This window comes from Propithecus coquereli, unplaced genomic scaffold, assembly GCF_000956105.1.
Source record: "Propithecus coquereli isolate 6110/MARCELLA unplaced genomic scaffold, Pcoq_1.0 Scaffold483, whole genome shotgun sequence".
NCBI classification, from domain to species: Eukaryota; Metazoa; Chordata; class Mammalia; order Primates; family Indriidae; genus Propithecus; species Propithecus coquereli.
The window spans coordinates 1,489,528-1,509,922 of NW_012150652.1; the positions used below are offsets into that span (position 1 = coordinate 1,489,528).

Genomic DNA, 20,395 nt, shown 5'->3' on the forward strand with positions numbered 1-20,395 from the left:
CGGGCATGCGCCACCATGCCCGGCTAATTTTATATATATATATTTTTAGTTGTCCAGCTAATTTCTTTCTATTTTTTTAGTAGAGACGGGGGTCTCACTCTTGCTCTGGCTGGTCTCGAACTCCTGAGCTCAAATGATCTGCCTGCCTCAGCCTCCTAGAGTGCTAGGATTATAGGCGTGAGCCACCGCGCCCGGCCTACCTCGAATACTTTCAGTGGTCATCACGCTTTGGCTTACAGACTGGTATCTGGGGAGATTGTTAAAAATGCATTTCCCCAGGTGCTTCCCCCATGCCAGTTGATTCTGACTCATAGGACTCGTGTGTGGCTCAGGAGGTGCCTTTTTAGCAACTCCCCTGATATCTGTGGTCAGGGGCCACATTCCAAGAATAAAGATCACATTTCGTAGAATGATGTTCAAGGTTGTCCATGATCTAAGCTACTCTTGCACCATCACCTCCCACTAAGACCCATTCACTGAAGGTTCCAGACACTTAACACTCATAAAGTCTGAGGCCGACCTAATTCTACTTTGCTCGTGCTGTTTTGGTGGCTGGAATGTTCCTATCAATTCCAGCCTTTCCTGTGAAACTGCTGCTCGTCCTTGAAGGCCAAGCTCACAAGTCACCACCTCCCTGAAGCACCTTCAGACATGGCCCCGCGATCACTTGGGCTTGGCAACACCTCGGCGGTGGCCCCAACTGTATGCCGTGCCATATTCCAGCTGGGTGGCCACATCAGTTTCCTCTGCTGGTAACAAGCTCCCGGCGGTCTCGTTGTACCTTTCTGTACCCAGTTTGATACCCAGGACATAATGATACCCACTAAATGTCTGGGGATTTGAATTTAGGGGGCACGGCTTACAAAGGTGAAATATGGCCGGAAAGCGCTGTGAAAAACTAAAATAAGTGTTGGAGAACACGTTTCTAATTTGTCAGATCAATCGTGCAGGGATAAATCAGCCACCTTTGAGGCACAGACTTAAATGGAGGGAAGAAGGGAGGGAGGGCATGTGCAAAAGAGGAGACAAGGGAGGCATGAAAAAGGAAGGACAGAAAAAGAGTTTACAGAAAAGAAATGCCATTTATTCCGCAGTTTACGGGCATTATCTCAGAGTAGAAAAGGGACTAAGGGGAAAAGCTGTGGAGTTTGAATTTGCTAGATCTGAATCCATACTCCTCTACTCAACAGAACCCATTTTAGAAAATTACTTTACCTCTCTGAGCCTCAATTTTCTCATCTGTAAAATGGGGACAATAGCAGTAGTACCTATTGCTTTCCTGTAGGAACTAAAAAGTAAATATGTAGAAATTGTGTAGAACCGTGCTTGGCATGTATTAAATGTTGGCTAATATTAAACAGAACAAGCCTTTGAAATCCTTGTTATTATTCCTGTTTTACAATGAGAGAAACAAGGTCTTAGAGAAAGTAAGCTACTTGCCTAAGGTCACACAGCAGTACCAGATTTTGCAGCCGTGTCTGCCTGACCCTGGAGCTTGTGGCCCTCGTTGCCACACAGGAGAGAGACCTCCCGTATCAAGGGCAGTGATCACTCTCAAAGTCCCCAACAATAAGTACTCCAACAGCTTGGGCTGTGCCACCCTCTTGCTGGCCCTGCCTTGCAATCTGCTTTCTTGTCTCCCTCTGCACACCAGGGAGCAATGACAAAGCTCTTAGTCCCCTTCCCCAGGGTGGAGGGGTCCTCCCCACTAACCCAAGAACGCCTCCCTCAGAGCTTCCTTCTCTCTCCGTGAAAGGTGCTCAGATCCCAGCTGTCCTTCCTGAGACAGACAGGGCTGCATCCTAGCTCCTTCGGACCCTCCAACTGTCACACTTGTCCCCCTCTGCCACCCCAGCTCGCCCCACAGTCCCCATGAATGCAGACGGGCCAGGGGCCGTGCTGCTGCCCACAGGAATGTTCCACAGCCCATTGCGGTTTGATGTCTGAGTCCTACCTCTCCTTCCTCCCATCCCTGGCCTGAGGAAACACACAAGGCTTCCTTGGCAGCAAAGGTCCAAGAGGAGGGGCTTGAAGCAGCTGCATTTGGTATATGCTTTGCAGAAAGTGACTGAGCAAATGCACTTGGCGAAGTCACATTTGAGAAAACAGCATAAGAAGAATCTCTACCGGCCGGGCTCTGTGGCTCACGCCTGTAATCCTAGCACTCTGGGAGCTCGACAAGAGAGGATCACTGGAAGTCAGGAGTTCGAGATCAGCCTGAACAAGCGTGAGACCCCATCTCTACAAAAACTAGAAAAATTAGGTGGACATGGTGGCACGTGCCTGTAGTCCCAGCTACTTGGGAGGCTGAGGCAGGAGGATTGCTAGAGCCCAGGAGTTTGAGGTTGCTGTGAGCTATGATACGATGATGCTGCTGCACTCTACCCAGGGCAATGAAGTGAGACTCTCTCAAAAAAGAAAAAAAAAAAAAAGAATGGCTACTACCTACTGAAGATCAACTACATGCCAGGCACCGTGCAAAGGGTTTTACATGAATTCTCTCATTTCGTCCTCACGTCACACATTGTTGCCATCCCTATTATGCAGCTAGAGAAACTGAATCTCAGAGATGTTAAGGCACTTGTCCACGTCTCATTTTCGAAGTATATTCCTAACCACTAGGTTATTGATACCCACGTTTGAGCACTCATGAGAGTCATCTGTTAACACTTAGATCGCTGTAGATTGCTCGGCTCCACGCAGAATTTCTGATTCAGTAGGGGTGGGGTACTAGCATCAGCCTCGCGAGTTTGTTAAATAACCAAACTCTCAGTCCCCATGTCAGACCTTCTGAATCAGAATCTAACGGGATCCCCAGATGACTCCTGTGCACATTCAAGCAGTCTGGATGACAGTGCCCTTGAACTCTGCTAAGGCTGCCCAAAGAGAACTGCGATCCGTTTAGTAATGTCACTGTTTACCTTCCGTTCCCCCGGCTTGCCGAGGAGGCGTGGAGGAGCCCCTGCCTCCCCACTTTGGAAGTTGCAATGCATGTCATTTGGTGGCCACAAGCGCGTCCGTGCCTGCAACCTCCAAAACCTGGCTCCTTGTGATTTTCTCACGCTGTTGCATTACCAAACAGAAATCACTTCACGGTTAACCCTCCCCCAAGTTAAACTGTTTCTAAGATTAAAAACCTTTTTTTCCTTTTTGAACTACTAGATAAGTAGCAGAGCACCTCCAGAAAGCAGAATGCCTAACCCTAGAAAAACTTGCAGGTGCGACACGCAGAGCCGGGGAACCCTGCGGTGTCAGAAATGTCTTCCGTGCTGGGAACCAAGGCAGCCGAAAGGAGGGCGGCTGGGGTGGGAGGCGGGAAGGAGGGTGCTTCGCCCTGTCTTGTCTCTTTGCCACATGACTAAATGGAACAATTTTTTTCCTAATGAAAATAGTGATAATAAAATCATATCTATTGATTTCTTATGGTGTGCCAGGCACCGTCCAGAGTGTTTTACATGCATTATCTCAGTTCGCCCCCTCACAAACACCGTGGACAGGTATTCCGGAATTCTTGTCCCACGTCAAAAATCAAGCAACCGAGGCTCAAGGCAGATTGTCCATAGTCACGCAGCTGGTAAAAACAAAGGCAAAAAGACAGGAAATTCAGGCTGTCTAACTCATAAGCCTGCACCGTGCACAGAGCTCTTCATCTGCTGACGAGACACAGTAAATACAACGGACTGTCTGTGGCTTCAAGGGGCTTCCACGCCTGTGGATAAGGGGACACCAGTAATTTGCAAATTCATCTTGATGCTCGATTCACAGCAGAAGTGTAAAGCTATTTTCGTCTGGACTTGAGCTGCAGAAAAGCTTACTGTGTACGCCAAAGAATTTAAATACTCATTATGTAATTAATGCTGTTCAGACACACACGCACACAAAAACTTAGACTTTTTTAAGAACAGCTTAAGTACTTATCGATTGAGAACTTTTATAACTCTCAAAATGGAGGCATCCCCGTATCTCTACAGGTATTTTAAATGAATTGAATTAATCATAGGCTTAAAAGTCTCTTGCGATCTTCGTTAACTTCCCTGGGTTTAATTAAAACATCTGTGCACTTTTAATTTATCGATTCATCCAACTCATATGTCATGTTTTTAACACACCCCAGCATGCTCTGCATCATTTTTAACCCGATTTCCACTTAACTAAAGCAATTAAATTCACCCCGGATTAATTAAAGCATCCATACTTTCGTGCTTAAGTCAGCATGTGCTTCTTTCCCCACATGGCTCCTGAATGTCAGAGATTTGACACACCTGATGAGTTTTTTGTCCTTCTGGAAATTCTTCCCTGAATCACTGTCTTGCTTATTAATGTGCCGTTTGACAGGATGGGAATGAGGAAGTTGATGCAGGTGAACTCCGGCCCTCTGAGCGGGGGACTCTGACCCTGGCTGTCAGACACGTCCTCTGGTTTCCTCTCTTCACGGGGCGTCCTGCTAGATCTTGCCCCCGCTGAGACCAACTAAAGTGTCTGAGAATTCTGGGCAGGAAGGTGAGGGCACTGCTCAGGTCAGAGGTGACCACTGCAGTCGGAATGGCTGGTGATCTTTGCATTTGTACTTTCATAATCACCCCTTAGCTCTGCCTTCCAACTCCCTACACGCACCAGGCCTTACTGCTCTGCCCATTTAATAGGTAGGGTAACTGAGGCACCAAGGTCAACAGGCTTTGCAGTTGGGCACGGTGAGCCAGGGATTTGTCCATCAAGTGACAAATTATTTCCCCCGACATCAGTTTCGATTTCTGTTCCTACCAACTGGGTTTGACAGACCCTGTCCCCTCAGCCACAGCAACACTGGGTATGAGTAGACTTTTATTTTTTTTTCCAATCTGATAAGCCCAGAAATATTTCTCATGATGATTCTTCTCTATACTTATTTAATTGTTAATGCAGCTGGGTATCTTGTCATACTTTTACTGGCAATTTATATTATTTCTGGTATGTCCTTTGCTCAGGTTTGCATTCATCTCTTTTCATTGATTTTCAAGGGCTCTTTGTGTATTTCAGTTATCAAAGTTCATTAACATGTTAACACATGTTAAAAATATTTCTTCCTAGTGTTGCTTGCCCCTTAATTTTGTTTAGGGTGTCCTTTGTCGCATAGAAGATTTGAATTTTATATAATCAAATCTGATCTGTCTTCTTTTCCTTCATGGATTCTAGAATTTATGTCTTATGTCTCCCTCCCAGATAAAATGCCTTCAATATTTTTTCTAATACTTTTGTAGTTTTTGTTTTTCTGCTTAGATCTTTAGTCTGTATGGAGTTTATTTTTGATTACAGTGTGCAGTGGTTGGTGGGGAGGGGGGAGCAAATTTTATTGTCTACCAAATGGATTGCCAATTGTGGGGATCTAGCCAAGAAGCAAAATTCAACTTTCCTAAGAATTTTGGCTTAGCACCAAGATGTCCACAGCCTCAAACGGCCATGGGGCACCAGTGTTGGTTTGAGGGACACTGACCTTTGTTTGCCTGGCCTTCATGACCCAAATATTACAGCCTCAATTGCTTCAGGGGATCACAACATCTTCTTCTCCCTGTGGCTTTTTCCTTGCCACCTAACCTGCCTACGAACACATGAAGGTGATTCATCACCATTTATTGACTAACTGGATATAAGGCAACCAATTATTAGTGCTATTTTGACAATTTACCTGTGGTATTCTCAAGTCTCTTTCCAAAGGGATTTTGAATCAGATTTCAATAATTTTTAAATGATACATGGTTTCAAATTCCTTCTACACATCTGATCATTTTCCCTCTACTTTTATAACTGAGTCTCTCCAATAACCTCTAACTTTTCTCCCGGTACTCTCTCTATTGCAAGCTCCAAGTGGACAGATGGTTTGTCCTGTTACTTTCCACCAAGTAAATAACACGGATAATTCATCTAATCCCTTGCAGAGAACTTTGGGGAGGGGAGCTCCAGCTTGATCATTAAAATGAGCTTCATACCATTTAGGTGAATTTAAATTGTGTCATTTTTTGTCATCAGCCTGTTAACTTGTCAGTTGTTAGTGGCAGCAGTAATTTGTTTTTCTTCTGCGGGAGTCTTAGAGCTTCCATTTACTAGATTTAGTAAAACAGGAATAGTCAATTTGTACAAACATTTTAATTAATTTTAAATAGAAGCTTGAATGCACAATGTTCTGCTCCTGTAAGCCTTAGGAAGAAGAGAGAGACACAGGGACCTAAAGCACTCCACAAGAGACTCCCGACCAATCAGAACCAACTTCCACCCACACCAGAGAAGACTGGGAGGAGACAAAGATGAACTCTTTCCATTAGTATTATCCAACACATTTCTGGTGGTGGGTGTGTGTATGTGTGTGTGTGTGTGTGTGTGTGTGTGTGCGCGCGCACGCGCGTTTGAGACCTACTGCATTTTTTATTTTATTAACCCTTGACGTCAGATTAGAGATTCAGTTTGAAATTTCACAAGGAGCATCTGGTAATTGCCTACCAAGTGTAAGCTACTGCTATGAGTCATACGTGTTATCTTCCTTAATCCTGCCATCAATGCTGAGAGACAATTTTTTGAAGGGGAAATTGAGTGAGAGGTTCAGTAATGTTGCCAAAATCGCACAGCTGGTAAGGTACTGGGACAACCCAGATCTTTCTGGCACCAAACCCCCTGCTTTTTCCATTTCTACACCGTTCTACTTCTTGGCACGGGTGTGCAGTCAGATTCATTTTTCTATAACCTAGCGTTACAAAATAATGTCGATTTCATGATGGTAAAAATATAAGAAGAGTTATGAATACAGGAGGTTCCCCACTTCACATGTAGCCTCTCAAATAAGGATCAGGCTGAGCCTTAGATATTGCGATGCTCTGGGTTGAGTTATGTCTGAGAATGAATCAGTTACCCCAGAAGGAAGGGGCTCCCACACAGGACAGCCCAGCGACCACTGGAAGGTGCTCATTTGGCATTTGTTTGCACACCCTGCCAGGATGGCACAACGAGTACTAGAGTTTCACTCCTCCCATTAGCCCATCTTTCGTTGTTTTGGGTGGCAGAAGCCAAGCCCATGGAGCTCCCTGCTTTCCAACAAACATCACAGTGTTTTGCGGTTTTGGCCACACTCTCAGCGAGCATGCAAACATATTGAAGGAAGGCTGCATTTAGAATGTGGAGAACTCTCTGACCTGACTGTTTTTTTTTTCCCCTGAGCAATTTAAGTAGGTCACATTTTAAATTTGATTTCCCAGGCACTTGGTTTTAAATAAAACCCATTCTTACCTTCTAGACAATCCTATTTTTTTCCACTTGGAGTTCACCCAGAAGAGAAACAGTGCCACAGTGAATACAGAAAACAATCCTAACTATATTTTATCAATTAATAAAGGCAATAATTATTTGCTCCTTACTTTCTACCCTCTTGTTTCTACCTTTCCACCTTTTGGGAGGAAAGAGGGGGCAACAGGAGACCAGTGTTGGTGACTTGATGTAACTTTCCCTGCCATCCGTGACAACTCATCCAATTTATAGCCCTCAGGTCAGAAACAGCCCTTGGAAGCTCATCTAACTACCCATGGTGTAGCCACACTTCTTACTGTTTTCTTATTTCAGTGTACAGGGGTGGAAAGAGGGGGTGAGAAATGATGTTGTCTTCCCACAAGGAGATACATTCAATGTTACCTAGATCGGAAATGACAAGTAGGTTTTCTCTTAAATGCCAACTCTCCTGCTTGCCAGTCTCAGCCTGGGTGCTACATTGAAGGTTTTGAGGCTCTGTCTAGGCTCAGGGGGCCAAGATGCCGTGATCAATAAATGATGTCTGCAGAAGTGTGAGAAGGAAGAACAGGACTGTAGTTCACGTGAACGCATTTGCCATCCCTGACCTAGAGTTTAGCATGAGTCTCATGAGGAACTCACATGGAAGAAACTTACTCTGTCTTCAATCCCTCTCAAAACTTCGAGAAAGCTCACAGTTTCTTATGCTAGTTCATACTTGCACATTCCCTAATTTGAATCTTGAGCACCTGGGTTCGGAGCTCTTTCTTCTGCCCTCCCTAAGACAATCAGCATGTGTAGCGACTCTATACAGAACCTTCTATGGAAGCATCCTGGAAACAGAAAGCGTGCTCCCCACGTTTAGAGAGAGTTCACCTGAATTCCTTATGTGACTTTGATGCTCCCACTTTTGAACTCATTCTTCTCCTCTGGTAGACTCATAAGGATAAGAGCTCTACTGAAAATAGTGTCTCCAATAGTTGTCAAAACTGTCCTATTAAAAGTCATTTTGAGGGAAAATATCCTCTCAATCATATGTCAACTACTGAGATATTTCTATTTCAAGTCAGTTTACAATTAAAATAAAACATGAGCTTCCCTAGGAAAAAGCATTGTGTGTGCAATGCGAGGTCCACTCCAGGAACTGTTCTTTCCATGTCTTTCCTAAGGGGCCTTTTAGTGCTTGTCCCATGATCCCACTATCTGGGAATCTTTGAATACCAGGAACACAGGAGAAATACTTACCTAATCAAGCCAACCCTGGTGAATGCAGGCCTAGAAGGAAATCAACAATGATAAACACAGTTACTGTCCTCTAGTAGCTTACTTTATCTTTGGGAAATTAGACACTCACAGAGGAAAGCTAATTACTATAAAAACCAAATAGAAACATGACAACAAGAAAGGATTAATAAGGCAGGGTGGGACAATTGACTGGGAAGTGATGCGATTAGCTATGCAATCGATGCGTGGCACAGGGAGATAGCCCGGGCTGTGCATGAGTGTACACACACGTAGAATTCTTGGAACCCGTGCATTTCAAATCACGGGTAACGCCAGGAGTCATTGAAACATCTGCGTTGTTCATTTCTGAAGGTCTCTAAATGCCAGTTTCATAGCTGGGGCAGTACTCCCGTTTCAGGCCCAAATTAGAAGGCAGGTTGGAAAGTTAGGTTCTTTACAAACTGTTACAGAAGTGAGAAATCCCAGGCCTGAAGGAGACCACTGAAATCCCCACTCTCGATTAACTTTAAAAGGGAGAAATTGGCACACTTGAGGCCAAACTGATGAAAACTGTGGGTAATATCCAGACAAGCCCCACTGATTTTCTTACCTTCTTCCCACCAACAGATACAGGAGGGCCCCAGCTGAGATGTGAACTGCTAGAGATTTCATGTCATCGGCCTGCCCCTACTTTTTTAATAGGCCAGGAATATTTAATCTTTGTATTTTATTACACATGCTACACCTTGAAGTGGACACAGTTACAGTGGACCCTGTTTATCTGTAGGAGATACGTTCCAAGACCCCCAGTGGGTGCCTAAAACCTCAGATAATACTGACCCCTGTAGATGCTGTGTGTTTTCCTATGCATACATACCTATGATACAGTTTAATTTATAAATTAGGCACAGTAAGAGATGAACAACCATAACTAATAACAAAATAGAACAATTATAACAACTGCGATAAAAGTCATGTAGATGTGGTCACCCTCTCTCAAAATACCTTACTGTGTTGTCCTCACCTACATTCAGAGCACTGACCACTGGTAACTGAAACCTCGGAAAGCAAAACTGTGGCCAGTGGGGGACTCCTGTGTTTCTTCCCGGTATAGATAAGGAAATGGAGGAAGAGAGAGATGAAATGGCTCAACGGTGTCCCATGAACCTTCCTTTTTAATAGACATAAACTTATCAGGAATAGGAGTCGACCATTTAAGGGTAAAATAGTCAGCAAAATGGATCCTAATCTGCAATACCGCCACCACCAAAATCAACAACAGGGAAGTCAATGGAGCTGGGCCACCCTGGTGTCCCGCTGGCCTCAGCTGCTTGTGAGCCGTGTGGCTGCAGCCCAGCCACTCCCCAGTCTGAGACTCATCCCTAAACTGCGGGTCGGGATTGCCGCCTCCACCTCATAAGGTGATTGTGAAGATTAAGTCATAAATTGTATGCAAAGCCTTCTATACTGTCCCTGGCACATAACCGGCATTTAACTGATGGTAGCTGCTGTTATTAACAGCATCTTTGTTGTGTATCTGAAGATGGCTCCGCACTTCCGTGGCCAGAGTCCCCAGCCTAGAACTTTGTGAGCAGAGCCACGAGGCCAGGTAGCTCTACCTGCTTAGACTGCCACAGCACCTCAGATGTTGGCTCCTCGTGACCCGGTGCTCTGTCTTTGCTTTGTGCAGCCGCCTGCCCTGTCCTGTGCAGCGGGAATGGACAATATTCTAAAGGGACGTGCCAGTGCTACAGCGGCTGGAAAGGCGCGGAGTGCGACGTGCCCATGAATCAGTGCATCGATCCTTCCTGCGGGGGCCACGGCTCCTGCATTGATGGCAACTGCGTCTGCTCCGCCGGCTACAAAGGCAAGCACTGTGAGGAAGGTGAGCCCGCGGGGCCCAGGCCGGGCAGCAGGGAGGGAGGTGTTCGCAGGGCCTGGCCTGTGCTAAGGAGCCCAGTCCCATGGTCCGCTCCATGTTTTGCAAGGGAAGTTTCAACAGTTTTGCAAAGGAACCTTCTACATTTTGTGCAGTAAACTTCAAACCCCTTGGCTTTGATGAACTTCTTTAGTTGTAGAACAGGAAAGGCCTATGAGGATGGTTCTGGAAAGAATGTTTTTTTTACCCTCCTTTATAGAAATTAGGTCCTTTTCTCTTTCTCCCTTGTTTTTCCTCTTTAAATTTCTCTCTCTGCCTTTGTCTTTCTGTCTTCTCTTCCCTTCTAATCCTCCTCTAACCCCTTCCTTCTTTTTTTTCTTCCTTCCCCTCCCCCATCTTCCTCCCTCTTTTCCTCTGCTTTATTTAAAATCCTCTGAATTGGGAATGACTAAAGCTACCCAGAGAATAGGAACAAGGATCCCTAAGCCCCTGTCTTCCTCAGAGCTAGCTTGTTGTTGTTGATAACCCTTCCTGGTAACCTAAGACCCATATATGTCTGTGTACATATTTCCGCAAAAATTAGTATCAAGAGAGAGCAGCCATCTTGGAAGACTGTAGGTATCTACGTCATTTAGAAATGCCATCCAGGCAGGGCAAATTATCCCGGGTCCCTACAATCACACAGAATTGGAGGAGAAGGGGTTGCAGGAGAGGGCTGGGAGTTGATAAATTCTGAAGAGCTCACGATACAGACATTTAAGGCCACCAGCACACATGGGTAAAAATCAGGATGTCAAAGCTAAATCCCATCTGACAAAATATGGCCAGAGGTCAGGAGAGGGAACGTGCAACAGGAAATGCAGGAACAGGGAGGAACAGCAGGAAGCAACTCGACTAGTCCTAGTTCCTGCGGTTAGTTAGTTCAAAGGAGTCATTTGGTGATAACGTACTGGGGCCGACTTTCCGTACCTCTAAGGTGAGAGAGCTCAGGCGAGCCACCTGTCCGCCTCACCCTTGCAGAGTGTGGTCTCTGACTGCCCTCCGATTGCTTCTCACCAAATGAAGCATCAACCACGGCTGGCAGGAAGGTAAGAGCGTAGGCCCTCCCAGCCCTGTGCCCACTTCCCAACCTTTTTTTTTTTTTTTTTTGAGACAGAGTCTCACTCTATTGCCCGGGCTAGAGTGAGTGCCGTGGCCTCAGCCTAGCTCACAGCAACCTCAAACTCCTGGGCTCAAGCAATTCTTCTGCCTCAGCCTCCCGAGTAGCTGGGACTACAGGCACGCACCACCATGCCCGGCTAATTTTTCTATATATTTTTAGTTGTTCAGATAATTTCTTTCTATTTTTTAGTAGAGACGGGGTCTCGCTCTTGCTCAGGCTAGTCTCGAACTCCTGAGCTCAAACAATCCACCGGCCTCAGCCTCCCAGAGTGCTAGGATTACAGGCGTGAGCCACCGCGCCCGGCCCCCACTCCCCAACCTTTGATTCGGTGCCATCATTGTCCTCCAGCAGTGCTGTTCTTCTCTAGTGAAATGTCCCCATATCTCCCAGTGAAATGTCCCCATGCAACCCAAACAGCCACATTCCCTCCCACGTTCCCAGCGGAAATAGAAGTGTCAACTTGCCCAACAGACTAAGGGAAAAAGTGAAGTCCCTGCCCACTCTGACAGTTTGAGATGACCATGCAGGATGTCCCTGTAGAAGAGGTCCTATTGGACACCACAGGCGATCTGTGTTGTCTCCCAGGTTTTCATGGCCAGGCTGATGATGAGGGACTTGGGATCTGTGAAGTTCTCAGATGCTAGTGGATCCACTCTCCAGCCCATTAACTTATGGATCCCCAGAGTTCTATGCAAAATCACCTATCATTACAGCCCTCACCACAAAGTAATGACAGGGCCTTACCTTAGAGACACCTGGGGAGGGGGGAGGTTCCCTTGTGAAATCTCCCATCCCATAGTTTTTAGAACTATGGCTACAAAAGGCAGCTTTTATGACCTTATTCTTCTAAGATTTTTCAATATATCAGCGGTAATGTCCCTAATGGGGCCAAGAAATCTGACCCCCAGATCTTCAGTTACTCAATTCTCTATATATTTTTTCCTCTATTATAAAAGGTAGCCTCCCCGTGTCTGCGTCATAAAACCAAATTGGGAGTTTGGATGGAGGAAATACTGATTTAATAACCCTGCTTGAAAGGTTAAAGTTCTTAAAGACAAATGGATTGCAGGAGGCAAAGCTGCATTCGCTGAAAACATGGGAGAGACCAATAACATGACAAGAAAGGTTAAAACGACCTTTTGCATACATCATTCGGAGAGAGGAGAGTGCCAGGGCGGTGACATTGCCACTCTCAGAATTTCTTTCTCTCCCGTAAAGATTGTGTCCAGTTGGATGAGTAGAATTTCAAGTGATTTCTCAACTTTCTCACTGTCCCACCCAGTCTTCTTTAAATGTTCAGAGTGAATTAGCCATCCACCAAAATACGCAAGCCACGTGGGTCATTAGGAAAGGATGAAATCTCCCTATTGATTTCTGCTACCCAAAAAGAATGAACCGAGGTGATTCATATGCTGTTTTCAAAATAGGAAATGGGGTCAGAAAGTCCAGATCAGCACTTTTTCTTCCATTTAGCTTTTTTTATTTCTGATATTCATCATAATCATAACGTTCAAACAATTTACCTGAAATGGCCATGGCAACGAAATCAATAGTTGCCATCCTTCATTTTTGCTGCGTAAACATTGTTGTACTATTCACCAATTTGCACAAGAAAATGAAAGGATGTATCCATGAGGTTTCCTCCAGTGGTGTCTGGGGGAGTGGGACGGTGATGAGAGAGGCATTGACGTATTAGTTTAAGTCAACCATGTTTTCATGTCAGTTTCATGGTTGAGTCATTTTTCAATGACATTTAACTTCATAAATGTAATTCATGGTTCTTCGGGGGTTTATAGTACATATTGTTTGTAAAACTCCTTGACCTCCTTTTTTATCCTTAGGGATGGAAATTGCATTCACAACCCTTTTTTGTCAAACCTACAGAGGGCTCAAGACTAAATGAGTTCTAATGATTTCAGCTGCCAAGGGGCTGGTGTTTCGCGGCACATGGTACTTAGCTGGTAAAGACCACTGTCCCCCTTTTAAGTGTAACACTGCTTCTATTTATAAGGCTTCGTAAAATGCCATAGTCTCTCCTGCCTGCTAATGACTCTAAGGACGTGGCCACAAGACCATCTTATGAAACTGGAACCAAATTTAAAATTCATAGGGAAATTGCTCCTCTTCAAGTTTGAATTTAGTTATTCCATCAGCTGCTGTAATTATATAGCACGAAGAGCATATTTACTGGTATCACTGACCAGAGAAAAGGTTAGCTTATATTTTTAGATACAATAAATGGTTCTTTTGATGGCATTCTAGTACTGGGCTAATAAATCTCCGTGGATTTTTCTCCTTCCTTCATACCATAATTCAGGGTAGAGAAGAGAGAGCTAATTTATCTGGAAGAAAAATGCCATTTTCATTTTTTTAGTATATTACTCTTTATTATTTCATCCTTCTAAGAAAAAGATTATGATATATTTTTTGAAAGCTCCTAGCTGTTGGCACCTCACCAAACATTTTAAATGGCTAATTATAGGTTGAGAGCAATTTTTGAAGCAATAACACATATTTTGATTTTGCTATTTTAAAAATGGGGACGGTAAAAAACTAGAATTTCAGGATTTCTTTTATTAGAAAAATATGATCATGATTGATTCTGAATGTTAGTTCATAATTTGCAGGTCCCAAAATATGGATTTTTTTTCCAGAAGTAAGAAACGTTAGCACCACTTTTTCCTATCAGCCCTTCCCACTGGAAGTTTGTCCCACTAATGACAAATGCTTACAGCAAAGTCTGTCCTTCACTCTCGCTGCCTTTGTGTCTTCAACACCTACTGTACTCCCTTCCCTGTGCCGGGCACTAGACACGAAGGCACTGCCCAAGCCCCTTCTCAAATGTCTTCTATGCGATGGAAAGTTTTCGCTCCAATTTACATCCAGATGTGCTCTACCATCCGAAGTGGAGCAAATGTGAAGATATCAGGAAGGTTTATATCATCAGGAGTTATATTCCCAAAGACAATGAATTCAACTTTGACGTAACCGAATCATGTAACATCATCATAAACATGTCCAACTAATAATAAGTCACTAATTCACCTTTCTGGGAGTGTACTCTTGATTACATTAAAACAACAACAACAACAACAACAACACACTTTTTTCCCATGGCTCAAACGGTTTGGAACTGACTTCCATAAATGATATCTTCCTGAGAATATCCAAATGAGATCCTGAGAAACATCACTTAACACTGAAAATTATTATTTTCGACTCAAGGGAGGGCGGCTCTCTGGAAGCTTTGTGGAATATTGTGATTTCTAATAAGTGCATATTCCTTACGTCTGATGCCCCTAGGACTAGCTAGTTTGTGACATGGATAATATAAATAACGTCATATTTAGAGCCAATGTATCATCAGTATTAAAACATATTATTATTTTCTGCTCTACCATAAAGAAAAAAAACATCCAACATGGAGAATGTAATAGGAGACCCCAGAAAAAGTGGGGATTCCAAGGGGTTACCATCCCAGTGTAATCGTGAATTATTTAGAGACCAAAAGTCTTGCATATTTCAATTTTGGCATTAGGCAAGGAGTGAAAACAAAATTTTCTCTGAGAATTTAACCCATGAGATGGCACGGATATACACAAGGGATTGAATTACACGGTCACTGTGGTCCGAAACACCTCAAGACAAGAATTTAAAGTGGTCTCAAGCTAGCCATGCCTCCAGGTGATGGAGGAAGCAATGCCAACAGGCCTGATTCGAAACCTGTTAAAATGCGGGAAATGTATGTCTTAATCAAATAAGGTGACAAGACGTCGCATCTCTCGGATCCACAAAGCAACATCTGAACCCTCTGCAAGAACACCGTTCCTCATCCAAACCCCATATTGCACAGAGCCCTCTTCTCCAAATCCATCACCTCATTTCCTGAGAACACCTAGGGAAGCTCACCCTGTTTATCCAGCCCTTAGGTTGAATGGGGGTCCAAGGCTCGAGATTACATTCTCATGCAAAAAGTCCTTTCCGCAAGAACTGGCCTTTGCAACTCACTTCTCTCCTCACCTTGAATTGATTCCCGAGTAATAATCTTCAGATTACCTACTGGGTGTATAACCACTCTGATTATTAAGATGTCTAAACAATCAGACTATGAAACAAGCAAGAACCACAGTGACTGGAATCTAACTATTAACCCATCTGATTGACTGTCTGGTGGAAGGTCAGTGCCATGGCCAAAGATACCCATCCAGTCTACTAATATTAAATAATTACCTGTAGGAAGGTTATCCCCTTTGGAGCATTTCCACACCTGACTTCACCTGTTCTATCTCGCACATTTACTAATTCCTTCAGTAGGTGTGTGCTCAGAGAATGAAAACTAATTTTAGACTTAGCCTAAGTGAAACTTAATTAGCAAAGTGACTCATTTATAAGTTTCATTGGTTTTCTTTTTAATCTTTTGTTACCTTTTGAAGTCAAGTATTAGTAAAGTTAGAATGAGCCTCTCTACTTTTCTCCCTTCTAGTGAGGGGTAATCGGGTTTGCCAGTACATGGAGAGACATGACAGGTACTCACATTCCGATTGCAGAAGCCATTGAGTGGAGGTGCTGAGTACAAGATTCTGAAGGCAGAACGACGTACCTCCATATCTGGTTTCCCCAAATTCTGCTTGAGAAATCCCCCTTTTCTTTTTCTTGCATCTTCTTCAAGTTTGAGATTTGGTATCTTCACAAATAAAAGCCCTTTTAGGTTTTATGGATGTTCTTCGAGAGACCTCGTAAGTATTACCTGGGCTGCTCTGTTTGCGTGCAAGAGGACAGGAACCGGTGAGCAGCTGGGCCACTCAGCAGGAAGCCCGTGTCTCACACCTATCCCCCAAGAGTGATCAATTCTTTTGCTCTTTGTTTTTTTTTTTTTCAGTTGATTGCTTGGATCCTACCTGCTCCAGCCACGGGGTCTGTGTGAATGGAGAATGCCTTTGCAGCCCTGGGTGGGGTGGTCTCAACTGTGAGCTGGCGAGGGTGCAGTGCCCAGACCAGTGCAGTGGGCATGGCACTTACCTCCCCGACACGGGCCTCTGTAGCTGCGATCCCAACTGGATGGGTCCCGACTGCTCTGTTGGTAAGCCGAGAGGTTTTCTCCTTCCTTTCCCAGCACTTGTGTACCTGTGTTCCATCGCATTCTCAGATGGGAATCTACACTGAACACTTAGCCTGGGATAAGGGGACTTCGATCAGTCACATAGTGCCTTTCTCACTCTCTTCTCCTCAGTCATGGAGTCTGTGATCTTTGAGGGAAGAAAAAAACAACACTGTTGGTTCTCAGGCCTTGTTGATTCCATCACTGCAAACGGATGAGGGGCCCAGGAGGGAAGCTTCCATTTGCATTATAGGTTTTCTTATGTACACTCCCCAAAGGTGCCAGAAAACAAAACAGAACAATTCAGTCCCAGACACACTGAATGGAACGTCCTATAAAACAGAAAAGGGGCTCCCTTGGGGTGCTGCGCGAACATGTTCTAAAGCTCTGCAATACTCCAGTGACAGGCAAATAATGAAGTTGTGCTGTACACTTTATTTTCCTAAAATTAAGAGTATGTGTCTTACCTCCCGAGTGACCTTAAAAATGGAACGGTTCAACAGTTCAAGCCAGCCCCAACCTTTCTGAGAAAGGTTCTGCTCATGCTGACAAGTGCCTCTCCAAGCAAGCCATCATCATTCCGCCCCCTTCCTCCGGGTAGTGAGACAGCTGTCAGATTGCCATGGCAATTGGGAAGGGAATGTATGTGAAGCTTTGCCTACAATGGGAAAGAAATGAATATTTCATTCCAAAAGAAAAAAAGAGTCAGTTAAAACGGGCTATTTTGGGATGTCTTCTCAGCCCACTCGACTCTGGCTTCAACTCTGATGCCGGTGGTCCTGGAAAAGCTCTGCAGAGGGTGGGAGGAGACAGCGGTCCTAGATCCAAGGCCCAGTTGTGCTAGAGACATGCTGTGTGACCTTGAGTGAGTCACTGACCCCCTCCCCCACCTGGTGTCCCCTCCCCTGGCATGACGACCCATGCCTCCCTCAGTAGACTGTTGTAAGGATGAATGTCTGGCACGTGCTTGTCCTCGCGTGAGAGGTCTGGAACGCCAGAGAGTGCATATCTGTCTGTCTGTCTCCTCCCCAAGCACAAAAGACTTTGAGCTCCTTTGAGAAAGAGGCTGTGTAAATGCAGCGCAGTTACAGCGGTCACGATTATACCACCAAGGTGCCAGTCTGGGTCACGGGTGGGTCCGCAGTCATCACGGGGATCGCGCAGCCCGCCCCCCAGCTGGCCTCTCGGGCTTGGTCAGTTCAGGCTGTCCAGGGAGGGAGGAATCTCAGCTGGCTAGGGAGTCAGGGGCCACCAGATACGTCTTTTCAGGTGGGCACCTCCCGGTTAGCTTTGCCAAACTGGAGCCGCTGCCTGACCTCCTCTTGCAACGGTCTCGATCTCTAGAAGAGTGGTTCTCACACTCTAGTGAGTCTCAAAGTCACCTTGGGGGACTTGGTCTAACACAGTTTCGGAGCCCTACTCCCGATGTTTCTAATTCACTTGGTCCAATCAGGGCACAAGACTTTACGTTTCTAGTAAGTTCCCAGGTGGTGCTGATGCTACGATTCTAATAAGTTCCCAGGTGGCGCAGGGGCCACGCTTTGAGAACCACTGCTCTAGAAAAAAGACGTCACGATGAATTAACACCCAGCCCGTGGAGAGACAGGCCTCCAAACATGGCAGAGCTGCTGGGCCTCGAGGCCATGCGTGTAGTCTGGCCTCCATGGAGGGTTTCACCAGCTGTGGTGTTGAGCTGTAATCATTGTTTTTCTTCCAGAAGTGTGCTCAGTAGACTGTGGCACTCACGGCGTCTGCATCGGGGGAGCCTGCCGCTGTGAAGAGGGCTGGACAGGCGCAGCGTGTGACCAGCGTGTGTGCCACCCCCGCTGCATTGAGCACGGGACCTGTAAAGATGGCAAATGTGAATGCCGAGAGGGCTGGAATGGTGAACACTGCACCATTGGTAGGCAAACGGCAGGCACCGAAACAGGCACATATTGCTTTATTTTCATAAATCGTAGATCTATAGTGACGCTCGCGCATTGCAACTGGCTGTTCCTTCAGGGACACAAGTGCTCTCCAACATTTCTGCTGCCTCTCCAAATCTGCCAGGGGATAGGGAAAGGGAGGAACAAGATCCCTAATTGGAAAGACCTTTCCCTTCTTTCCAGGATTCCAGGTTGGGAGGAAAGGGGCCGGAGCAGATAAGAAAACCCATCCAAATAATCAGTCTTGGGGAGGGAGAAATGCACACGCATGGGAAATTGTCAGTGCCTGGAGGTTGCAAGCACCCCAAATCACTGGGGTCTGCAACTCTTCTCTTTTCAAGTCCCCTCCCAGCTGGCTCAATCACTGGGTCCCTGCTTGCTGGCAACAATGCGAACTGACTGTAGACCAGGTTAGATGCAGGCAGGATTCCCAGGTGTCCTGGGTAGCCAGGTACCACTATAAGAGGTTTGAGCATCTTCTTGCTGGCCCAGGCTTTATCGTTGGACTCCCAACCCTCTCTGTCCCCACCACCATCATTATATGTCTCCTTCTCTGGTCCCATTTCATTCTCACACGGCCACCTCTCTATATAAGCTTCTTGACCAAGAATATTTTTTAAAGGTCATTTTATTTGTTAAGAAGAAATAGTTTTGAAACCCCTTCATTTCTGTTTTTGTTTGGTGTTTGTCATTATTGTGACTTGGGGGAGGACGGTACTGGATTGAATATTCCTGATTATCCCTTTGACAGAGGAGTTGGGAGCCGACGTGTTTGGCTTTCCCCAGCTCTCAGACAGTTGGGATTACAGAGTAGTCTACATAAGCATCACTTTGCTTCCTGTTTTGGCTTTCATTGCCTAATTGGGTCAAACCTAAGATCCATTATATGCCAAGGTGGCTAATCCACTTGCCTGCGTGGAAACTCTCAGGGAAGTTTCCAACCAAACTACTGTTTGTCCCCTTGAAGGCACCTCTGATTGCAGCCACCAAGTTTTGGATCCTTCCATCTGTCCTAGCCCAAAGAAACCCCAGCCACAGATGGGCCACCTGGAGGGAGAGACGAGGTTAGGAGCTTGCCCAGGGCTGACTCGTGAGCTCAGACTCAGTTTCCCATGCTGTTCATTTGGGTGGTTAAGCAGAGGCAAAGTGGACTGCCTCTGCATTAGCTTTCCCCCAGTGCCATCTAATTGGGCATCCGAGGGGCAGCATACCAATCAGGGCCACAACCATAGCACTGGGACCCTGCTGGGACAGTCTGTTGGCAGTGAATTGTTTTTGCAATCTCTCGATGACGCTCCAGGTCCTGCTCCCCTGCAGCCACTTTTATGTTCAGTTCCCTGCAGAGTCTGAGGGATAATTTAGAAGATTTTGAAGGGAGTGCTGTGCACAGACCAATACCAAGACAGTTCTTACAATAGCTTCCCTCATCAGGGGCGTTCCTCTTGATGTTCTATTGCATGCCCGGTGTGATTTCAATAGAGACGTCTCCCCCTCCCCAATATCTCCATTGCCCCCAATCCTCCCCCCTCAAAAGCTCTTGCCAATCAGCAACCTGATGTAGGTAATCCTACTTTCTCTCAATTCATGCACTCCTTTGCTCCCCGCTTCCCACATCTGGGGGGAAGGGGGCCTGGGTTAGTGTTCCCACGGCGATGCCTGCTGGCTCTCTTCTACCTACAACCCATCTTTACTCTGGAAACAGCTCCCAAGAGGGCAGTCCAGACGGATTAGAGCACAAGTCTGCAAACTACAGCCAGGGAGCCAAATCTGGCCTGCTGCCTATTTTCCTATGGCTTACAAGCTAAGAATAGCTTTTATGTTTTTTTAAAGGTAGGAGAAAAATCCAAAGAAAAATATTT

The 20,395-nt window shown here is 45.5% G+C and overlaps 1 protein-coding gene across 4 annotated transcripts in view; it reads left to right on the plus strand.

Annotated features, from left to right (window-relative positions):
- TENM2 (teneurin transmembrane protein 2) overlaps positions 1–20,395 on the plus strand; it is an 888,605-nt gene that overhangs the window by 750,112 nt on the left and 118,098 nt on the right. For 3 of the 4 annotated variants that reach the window (XM_012655757.1, XM_012655759.1, XM_012655760.1), the window contains 3 exons: positions 10,160–10,354; positions 16,390–16,590; positions 18,326–18,538. In XM_012655757.1, the coding sequence (XP_012511211.1) occupies positions 10,160–10,354; positions 16,390–16,590; positions 18,326–18,538 (609 nt within the window). The remainder of the gene's footprint in view (positions 1–10,159; positions 10,355–16,389; positions 16,591–18,325; positions 18,539–20,395) is intronic. The other variant, XM_012655758.1, reaches the window with a different exon arrangement.